This window comes from Mastomys coucha, unplaced genomic scaffold, assembly GCF_008632895.1.
Source record: "Mastomys coucha isolate ucsf_1 unplaced genomic scaffold, UCSF_Mcou_1 pScaffold7, whole genome shotgun sequence".
Lineage (NCBI taxonomy): Eukaryota > Metazoa > Chordata > Mammalia > Rodentia > Muridae > Mastomys > Mastomys coucha.
In genome coordinates this window covers 45,678,710-45,689,296 of record NW_022196913.1, presented here as the reverse complement: position 1 = coordinate 45,689,296, position 10,587 = coordinate 45,678,710, and the positions used below count along the sequence as shown (strand labels likewise).

The following is a 10,587-nucleotide window of genomic DNA, read 5'->3' as shown; positions in this document are numbered from 1 at the left end:
TGGAGACAGAAAACCTTTTGTTCCCCTAGCTCGTTTCATGTAGAGATTGCAAGGTGAATGGCTTTGAAATGAAATGGGTTTGTGAACTAGTTGCTAAGTCACAGGAAGCGCGATCGTCAGACTGCTTTGTGAATTCGGATTCTTTAAAACTTAGGTTACTCTCAAAAGGAACGTACCTTCTTTGTCTGGTTCCTATGTCTTTCCTCTTTATATTTTTATTTCTCGGGGTGGTTTGGGCCGCCTCCCCACATTCTGTTTTCTCCCCCACCCTTTTGATAACGTGAAAAGAACTGATCGTATTACTCGCTCTTTGTCGGAGGGTTTCAGAAGTTAGCGGTGGGCGGGGTGGAGGCGTTACCTTCCCCCACCAGCAGCAGCCAATGACGGTGAAGTATGCAAATGAGGTCCGAGCTCTGTGGCTCTGGATCTGGGCTTTGCGCTCAGAGACTCCGCAGTGCGCGGGAGGGGAAGGTTCTCTCTTCCATCCAGCCCAGCGCTCAATGGAGCGGCGGACACTGCAGTGCCTCACTGTGTGACTAGATAGGACCGGGGCTCCTCTGATCATCCGCCGAGATGAAGTATAAGGTAAGAGTGCCTTTTACGCAGTCTCCCGAGAAGCTGGAGGCAGCTGTGCCGGCGCCTTTCCCACCTTGACAACTGGGCTGGAATCCCTAGTGTGTCTGGTTTTGCTGAGCTGCGTCTGATCTCGCTTCCAGGCTTCCCTGGGGTGTATCCGCAAGGAGACGTGCGCTTTCAGATCCACCAGTCCATGGTACACGGTTCTGAAAGTTGCTGTGGGTGGCGGAAGGCGGTGGAGAAGAGTTAGCAAAGGAGCCACAGTGGTTGCTGGAGATCAGAGGGTGTCTAACTCGCCTCGCAGCAGGCAAGTTGCACATCTCTGCCTGACCAAAGCCAGCCTGGGGAGCCATAATAAGGAGAGTCAGAACTGCTTGAGTCTCTGACAGGCTCTAAAAGCACCTTTTCAGAATTTGCCTTAAGCACTTGATCTGGAAAGCTGTTCGCTCTAGGTCCCTTCGGTAGAAGCAAATTTAAAACCCAGACACTGTCATAGGCGCGATGATGGAGAATTCCCACATCCTTAGATAGTTTGGTTTTATGAATAAATGGGTGTTAGTCATTTCTGGATAACTCTTTATTGGGGTTGAATGGGTCTGAAAGTATAAAGACTCCGGCTGGCTTATTTTCCCTGACGCTTACAGAATGTCCTGCTCATATTTTGGCAGCAGTATTTTCCACTGCATTTTGCACCACGGTTTCTGGGGTTACTCTTGGCAAAATGATTATGACTTGCTCAGCACATCCCGTCTAAGGAGGTAGTTTCCAGGGAACTTGGCCCAGTAGCAGTTCATGGCAATGACTTGGCTGTGCTTACTTATGATCCTTTTTTAATTTTAATGGTGAATAGACGTGAGTCCTCGACTTTTAAAGGACGGTGTCATTACAAAAATCCGTTTTGGTAAGGTGGCTTAACAGATCCAGTTAACTGACCTAGCTAGGGGCTAACTTGGCTTCCCTCTGTGGTATGTAGCCTCTGGCCCTTCCTTTGGGATAGAAGGCTGTAAACACTTGCTCTAGCTAACAGCCACTGGTTCCCTGTCTACAAATCTTGTTCAAAGGCTGTGAACCAAAGCACAAGTGATAGTTGTTGGAGATGTTCCAGCAGCCTCAAGACCCAGGTATCCATTGTCACCTCCTATCAACTTTCCATTTCCTACATCCGTGGGGAGAGGCAGAAGAAAGGTGGCCCAGGAGTCAGTCAGAAATGACGCAGCTTTCTACCTGGCAGGAACAGAATCTTTTTGGATGTGATTCTCTCCATTGCTGAGTCTCCTCGTTCACAACTGTTGGGGCTACATGGTATCTAGCCTGCAAAGATTTTTTTCCCTCCCTTTCTCCCTGTTGTTGAATCAAGGCAGTATTATAGAAAAAAAAGAGAAAGGATTGACTCTGTCTGTTACTGGGACATTAAATAGCTGATGTGAATTCTGAGTGCTGCAGTCTAGGGGGTGACGAAGTCCAAAGTCACTTTGGTTCAGTGACCTCATCATGTTTAGCTTTGCTATTTATGGAAAGAAAATATCATGAGGACTGATGATTTTACACTGCAGGTGAGAAGCTACAAGTGGGGAACACTTTCCACTTGCCTGGGTCTGCCCAGAGTTGAACACTTTGCCAAGCAACAGAAATGCATGGTTCTTTATCATCATCATCACCACCACCACCACCATCGTTTCATTATTACTGGAGGCAACTTCACCAGCAAAAATGCTGCACTCCCCAAGTAAACACATGGGCACCCTGAGTTGACCATAGCAGAAGCAAGTCACTTTTCCTTCCATCATCACAAAGTTAATGAAAGATAACTGTCTTTGGAGAGAATTAGTCATACCATGTATCAGACACTAAAGCAGAGGCATGATGGGTAAAGTGATACAAGTCTGTCATATTTAACTCTCCCCATTAGCTCCAAGGCACACTTATTTTTCAGAAGTAGCAATTGTGGCACACTGAGGATAAGTGATTTTTTTTTCCAGTACACCAGCTGAGAAACACGGGATTAAAATGATCTTGACCTAATACTCATGATTTAAATACTACCAGGAGAGGGGGGAAAAACCCTAAAACAGAAATCATCTGTAACTCCCTAAAACATCCCTCTGACCGGTATGCTCTGGTCTCAGAAAGTTCAGAACTATTTCCCCCCAAGAGTTCCCCCAGGATAGTCTTCTTCTATTTTGTTTCAGTGGTAACTCTGCAAGCTGGAATACGAAGTTGGCATTTATTTGTTTAATTGGAGCTACTTAAGTAGTAAAACCAGATAATTATTAGATTGTAAAACCCAGAAGTCTGGAATTATCTCTTAAACAGTATGTTGCACATAAACTATAATTTTAGCCCGAGCTTAAAAATGGATCATTGTGAGATTTATAAGTCAGGCTTGAAAGGCTTCTTTTTTTTTCTTTCTTTTCTTTCTTTCTTTCTTTCTTTCTTTCTTTTTTTTTTCTGTTGTTAACCAGATGGTCTTGTTTAGCTACTTCAGAGTTCATAACAGGGAGCAATCAACTTCCACTCAGTTTTGTCCTCAAAATACACAGCTCCAGGCAGCCAGCAATTACTTACAACTATGAGAGCTGTGGAATGCAAGGTATTGCTTTAGGTAACTCTTTCTGCTTAGTACACATCCAGTCTGCTTTTAGTTTACTTATATTTTTGTTTGTTCATGGGAAGACTGTCATGGGTGTTTACGGTTCCATTGCTCTTAGAGAGTCTGGCTGAATGGGAGTAAACTGTAAGGGCTTCCTTTGTTAAGACTCAAAGAAGCCAGGCATAGTGGAGCACACCTTCAATCACAGTTCTTCAGGAGGCAGAGGCAGGTGCCAAGGCTACATTGTGAGACCTCATCTCAGACACAATAACAAAACGTTCTATATAAAATCCCTTTACTGTATGGCCTATGTTCCTTGGCCTTGGCTTGCTTGTCCAATAGAAGATACAAGGGTATGAAGGTTGCTGGCGGGTATTAGCCTTTGTTCTGAAGGTCCGTGGTCTATAGTGTCCATGGTCTATAGGGTCTGTGGTCTATAGTGTCCGTGGTCTATGGGGTCTGGGGTCTATGGGGTCTGGGGTCTATGGGGTCAGTGGTCTATAGGGTCCAGTCCCTCATCTTTAACAGAAGCCCTGAAGGCTCTGCCCACAGAGTGTGGGCCTGGAATAAGGCCCAATCTACTTCATGCCCAGGCCTGGAAGGTGTTCAGCAAGTGCAGCCTGTGACTGAGTTCTTGCGGCTGAGGCTCTTTTGTGGCTTTGCAAAGTTTCAGAACCCTTGTGTGTCTGCAGTCAAGGTCTCATGTATATTCTAGTCAATATAAAGAAAGAAAATTCACTTTCCAATGGTTTGACTTTAAAAACAAAGTATAGTAGAGTTTTTATACAGTTTTTATTTTAAAAAATCTACAGTCTGGAATCCTGGTTCTTGCAGTGCAGTTGAGTGGGAGCAAAGAAAGTCAAGGAAAAGAAACCTACAGCAAAAAGCTTCTGGGGAGGAACTTAGAAAATATTTTTATTTTCCAAAGCTGTCTTAAAGGGGAAGTTATAGCAGGCCTTTGATTTAGATGATATGGCCACTTATACCCCCATTTTTGCTTTGATGTTTAAGCTTTAAAAAATTTTATTTTTGCAAAATTGTTTGTTGTGTTCAAGGGAAACTTAGGACCCTTTCCATCCCCACCTTCAAAATGTTGTGTGTTGTCTGTGAATTTAAAAGCAGACAGAGGTGTTTTGAAAAACATGGCTTCATTATTTATAGTTTTATATTTACTTAGGAAACCCACTTCAGAGCTAAAGGACTTCCATGTCCAGAGATGAGGTTTTGTCAAAATGCAGGTGTCTTGATAATAGCAACTTTAGCATGCTGCACAGCAAACACACGCTGAGTACCTTGGCAAGCCCTTCTTCTTGGACCACACATTGTCTCTATGCCCAGAACCTTGCAAGTGCCTTCCCATGCCCTCTTCCTCACCCCCCAATCTCAGACAAAATAAAACGAAGCCAGACAAAATCCTTCCTCGACACCTTTCAAAGCCTTGGCAGATTCTGTCTCTCCTTTGTGTCTTGACGCCGGTACCACATCTTACCTTTTCAAATGAGCACTCCTATGTGTCTTTAATACCAGATGCTTGTGTGGCTCACTGGCACCCTGCTACCCACATGGACATGAACCCTAGTGCACACACCCTCTACCCCTCGCCTTGGTTGCTCCTTGCACCCTTCTGTGGGGGGTCCCTACTCCTTTCATAGCCATGTGATTTCAAGCCTGCGTGACTTGAGTAACTACTACGTCCCACTCATAAAGTTTCTGTATCCATCCACTCCAAAGAGCGGTCAAAGCCTAAACCTCTGTCTCCTCTAATCCCTGAAACAGACCTTACATTTCTCACCCCTGCCTTACTCCGTTATCACTGCCTTACTTATTAACCCCTTTCAGTCAAACCACTATCTAAATGATACCTGCAATGGAACCAGTTTTACAGAAGCCACATTGAATACAAGAGGCCCATCCTCTACTGATATGTAGGGGCAGATCGGCAGACAAGCCCTTGTTGAAAGTGTAATGTAGGCTCTATCAGCCTTGAACAGGCAGGAACTTGGCTTTATATATTCTTGTAATAGAAACAAGATGGAGTGTGGAGGAAGACATTTCCATTTTTTGTGAGTTAAGGTCCTGTGATTTTAGGCAAATTAAACTCCCAGAGCCTCAGGTTTACGTGAGACAAAATTAACTGCTTTATACCATTATTCTAAAGTCTGGGCTAATGTGTAAAGTTCTTATCTTGGATCCTAGCACAGAGGGAGTAGACAAAGAATCCTAGCTAGCCTCAGCTCTGAGTGTGTACTCAGTAGGTATTGAAAGGTTAGGATTGGTTTCATGACAACATTATATCCAAATCCCAGTTACTAAATTAAGCAGGTTGAATATTGCAGAGTTTACCACAGGTAATGGTGCACATGGTGGGAATGGGCTCTCAGGTAGAAGGAACCAACAGCATGCCTACAACACACAACCCCCACTTGCCAGGGTCATATGCTTGGTTTCCTTATTGTTGTTGACAAACCTCGAAATTCCTGAAATTACAGGGTCTTTCTCCTAGTGGGTACTCAGCAAATATATTCAGTGCTGAATTACAGAAAACATCTGTGCCAACAGCTTTTTCCAAGGGTTCCACTGGTCCACAGCACATTAAAAAAAGTATGTTTATTTCAAATCCCACTTTTGCTTCTTTCTGACAATATAATTTTTAGTTACTATTTTAGAGCATTATCTTATTAGATAGCCACAAGAGCATAGTAAATGAAAGTCATCGGTTCCTAGCATATATAGGCATTTGATAACTGACAGCTATGTATTGCATGATATGTAATGATAGATAGATAGATAGATAGATAGATAGATAGATAGATAGATAGATAGGTAGACAAACAGATAGCAGACAGACAAATAGACGACAGATAGTCAGGCAGACAAAAGTCCATGAATACTGATGGAATAGCATAGTAGTTTGTTACAACTAAGGTATAGTCAGGGCCATTGGCCATGGAGAAATCTGCATACCTAAATAGATATCCAGATACACAGATATATTAACATTATATAGTAAAAGTTTTAAAAGGAAACATCCTCTACAGTAGTTTCCTCGTGGTAGGGGAGATGGCTCAGTGGATAGAAGCACCCTCTTTGCAAGCCTGAGGACCTGAGTTCAGTTTCCCAGCACTATAGAAAAAGCCCTGCTGCTGCTCGTATCTATAACCCCAGTGGTACGGGGTGTGTGGGGGGGTATGGCTACAAGAGATTGCTTGTGCTTGCTGCTAAGTAGATCAGCTTGAAAAATGGTGAGCCTTAAGTTCAATGAGAGACCCTTCCTCAGGGAATGAGGCAGAAAGTGTTAGAGCAGGACACCCTGTGCCTTCTTTCAGCCATACTTCACACATTTACACCACATATGCATGCGCACGTGGACACACACACACACCACATATGTACCACACTAATGTGGGGGAGACTATTTACCCTTACCAAAAGGCTAGCAAGGAAAAGAAAAGACCATTTATTTAAATAGGTGCAATCCATGGAACGTGAGTCGGGGGTTGTGTGGGAAGTTCACAAGCAGCTCTCTCTTACTTTGCTGCAGACCCAGTGACATCGATATAAGTACCTATTTTTAGATCATTTTAGGGTTAGAAGGCAGTGGACCAATTGATTTGGAATGCTAACCCCTAGGACCGTGGCACTATCCTCAGAAATGTATAGACTTAATTACCATGCCTCTCTGCCAAGACAAAGGCAATAGGGTCCTTGAGAACAAATACAGTATTTCCAACTTAAAATGCCAGAGCTGCCGGTTTCCCAGGCAACAGAAGATTACAAAGAGCATGGGCATGGAAAGAAGACAAAAATCCCTAAAGTCCTGTTTAGACTCCGTCAACAACAGTCCTTCCATCTTGTTTACTTTGAACATTCCAGGCATCTCCCTGCGGTAGTTCTTACCAGCTAATGAGGGTTCTGCGTGCCAGGGAAGCGGCAGTCTGCTGCCAGGACTCTTCCTGAAGGATTTCTATTGTATGATGAGTGGTCTTATTGGAGACCTTTTCTACTCTGAGCTGGAAAGGCCAAATATTTTTAGAGGGTGCTTTTAATAGACAATGTGATCTGGGTAACTTGAGGGTTGGCATATAATCTAGTGGCCATGCAATTGGTACTCCAAAAAGTATGGTTACTGATGGTGTATGATAGTAGTTTGTCATGGCTGAGGTGGGGCCTTGGGGCAGCTGATCCTGAAGATGCTGAAATTGTCAGATGGGCTGGGGAGATGGCTTAGTCAGTAAAGTGCTTGCTGCACAAGCGTAAAGATCTGAGTCCCAAACCAAGCACCCATGTACACTGCCTACAAACCCCATGCTACAGAGGCCAGCACAAGAGGATCTCTGAAGCTTTGTTGGCCAGCCAGCTAAATAAATATGTGAGCTCCAGGTTCAGTGAGAGACCCTGCCTCAATACCTAACTGGCGCACATTTGTGCAAACATACATGAACAACTACATGTATACGCACAAAAATCGCCACTGGAATGTTTTCCTTATAGGCCTGGGCTTTACCATATCTGCTAAATTCTATATATGCTTCAAGGCAGGGGCCAGTAAGTTGGAAGATGTCATGTTTCTTGGTAGATCTTGGTGTTGGAAATTTGAATATCTCCTGATATTTCTAACATGTCAAGGTAATAATAGGTATAAGATGTTACAAAAAAAAAATTTTTTTTCTTGTGTGAAATGCTGACATTCATTTGTGCTCACCAGACATAAGGATGGAACAACCAGGGAGGTGTAAAAGTGCAAGCTCTGCCAACCACAGAAATGCTTAATGGCTCCTTTCGAAATCAATTTTAATTCTTTATTTATTCTTATGGGGAACAGTGGAAGGACAGGGTTCATCTGTGAAGCTCAGTGGAAAGTTGCAGTAATCAAAACCCATGAACCACTCATACTGAAGCCATGTCTCCTCCTCTTCTGTTGAGATACCATGCCTTTCCACAGTGCGGCATGTCCTTCATACCTGCCCTCCTCTTTTCCTCAGACAGAAGTCCTCTGGTGGCTTCTGGATTTTAACGATAAGCACATTGGTAGTAGCTGTTGGTCTGTTGTGCTTAATTTAGCTTAGTACCTCATAGGCCCTTTGGCTGAAACTCATTTAGGCTTTCTCAGCCCTAATGGCTCTTTACGAATAAAGATGGATCTGGGCTTCTTTGCCTGCCAAGGACCTCCTAGAATTAGCAGTAACATGCAAAGTCATCACACTGGAATGGGCAGCTATACAGATGTGTGCACACTCTTGAAGATCATTATCTTTAGCATTGGTCATCTGCTCATCAATACTACTGTTTCTGTTCCTGGTCACTTGTAACACTGCTTAGCACTTGACAGGAAAGTGCCCCGGGGACTAAACTCAAACAGCACAATCCAGAGGCCTCAGCTCCTTGGGCTCCAACTTCAGTTTTGGATTATGATTCTCAGGCTCAGTCCACATCAAGCTCAACGCGATGTGTGAATGGGACACAGAGGTAGAATCAACAGGAAGACCAAGAAGAACTTCTCCCTCCTGGTCCTTTTCACTATGAGGTAAATTTCTAGACAATATCCTAGAGGCGCAGGGGCCCCAGAAGCATATATCCTATGCCCTTGTTAAAGGTCATGTTGTTATTGTTAGCAATATATATATATATATATATATATATCCATATATATATATATGTGGATATATATCCCAAAACAAAGGATATTATAATATATATATATATATATGTATATATATATATGTATATATATATATTCCCAAGGATGTATCCACATTTCACAAATGAAAGAACAGGACATATGGTCTGAAAATGGGAAGGATATTTGAGACTGATGGCTGTCATGGAAAGTTCAGAAACACATGGCCACTCTACAGATGGTCAACATGAGCTGCCCCAGAGATCAATGAGCTGATCAAGGCCCTATCCTATTCCCCTTATGTCAACATTCTACAGGAACATATATAGGAGCATTTTTTTAACTGGGATTTGGCTGGGTTCTTCACAGAAAGTCCTAAGTAAACTCTAGTCATAAATAATAAGGTCCTCCTTTATATCTTCGTGCAGGCATAGACATCTTTGGAAATGAAAGCAGGCTCATTTGAAGTGTGGGCTTGTTTGGCACACCTGAGTGGAGGATTGAGTTTCAATTGTTCTTGCTTTAAACCTGGTCAGGTAGCTCCTTGCCTCATAGCCTGAAGCATCTCTAGCCTCCCTCCCTCCCACCCTTCTTATTAAGATCTTAATTACAGATGCAACGTAGTTCATGGCTGAAGGGGAAGAATTCCCTTCTCTGAACCGTGCCTGCTTTTGGTGTGGCAGGTATAATCACGATGAGATCATTTCTGGTGTGTAGTCGTTAAGTGCAGGAGTTTTTCTTCTGCAGGGAGGAGGAATGTGGTTGAGACACGATTCTCTGAGCTCAGCCCAGTGCACCGATAGCTGCTCGAACCTCATAGCCCCTTTCTCCTGAAGGAATCAGCGTTTTACATATGTAATTTCATGAGCCCTAGTCATTCTTCCAAGAAGAACTTGTGTATTATTCTTACTTTGCAGATGGGGAAACAGAGGCAGCTGCCATTAGTCCTAAGTATAAGGATGGAGCCCCGACTTTCCTAATGGAGTTTAATGGTCATTTACCTAGCCAGTAGAGGGCTGGTCTGTGCACCCAGCAGCATCCCAGATCTAGATTCCAGTAATATCCATGTATACACACACTGTCACAACCAAAATCTATCTTTGAACATTGAAAATCCACTGGCTGGGCAAGATATCTTCTACTCTAAGCTACTATTCTATCTCTCCTGCTTGAAGTACAGAACTCCCCTCCCGAAAGTGTTTGCCATAATTTAATCATGACTGGTATTGAGTTTAACGTAGCAGATCATAACCCCAAACTAAACTCCTCCTATAGGATTAGCATGGGAATACCACAAAATCATAGAAGCGTAAGATCTCCCTTAGGCCAAGTGTGAAGCCTCCAAGCCAACTCCATGACAACCCCTTCCCCCAAGTCTGGATCCATCCCTGAGTGTCTCCCAAGTGCTGGAATATGTGTCTAGACTTTAGCACTAAAGCAAGCTGTTTGTTCTCAGAAATGAACTGAGAGGTGCTAAAGCTTTGAAAGTCTTTCTGACTGCTGCCCAGTGGCAATGCTGACACTGTACAAGTGTACACACCTCTTAGCCATGGGTGTGGAGCTACGTTTTAAAACTCTTTGAAGAGCTCACAGGGTAAGTGGATAATAACAGCAAAGCCAGATCAACCCAGATCAAGTGACTCTGGGGGGAGGGGTTCATGTTTGCATGGTGTGGTTGTGGAGGAGGTTAGAGTCCAACATCAGGGGTTCCTATTCCTTCAGGCATCATCAACCTTGCTTTTTTTTTTTCATTGTAATAAGGCTGTATTTCAATGACCCTCACATCACCAAAGGATTTTACCTC

The 10,587-nt window shown here is 43.5% G+C and overlaps 1 protein-coding gene across 3 annotated transcripts in view; it reads left to right on the top strand.

Annotated features, from left to right (window-relative positions):
- The window catches only part of Nedd9 (neural precursor cell expressed, developmentally down-regulated 9), a 180,565-nt gene that overhangs the window by 130,141 nt on the left and 39,837 nt on the right, over positions 1-10,587 (top strand). The window contains exon 1 of one of the 3 annotated variants that reach the window (XM_031358026.1): positions 414-585. The exons of the other annotated variants lie outside the window; for them this stretch is intronic. Coding sequence (XP_031213886.1) covers positions 574-585 — 12 coding nt within the window. The 5' untranslated portion in view covers positions 414-573. Of the gene's footprint in view, positions 1-413; positions 586-10,587 lie in introns of those variants that run through there. 3 annotated transcript variants of the gene reach the window in all.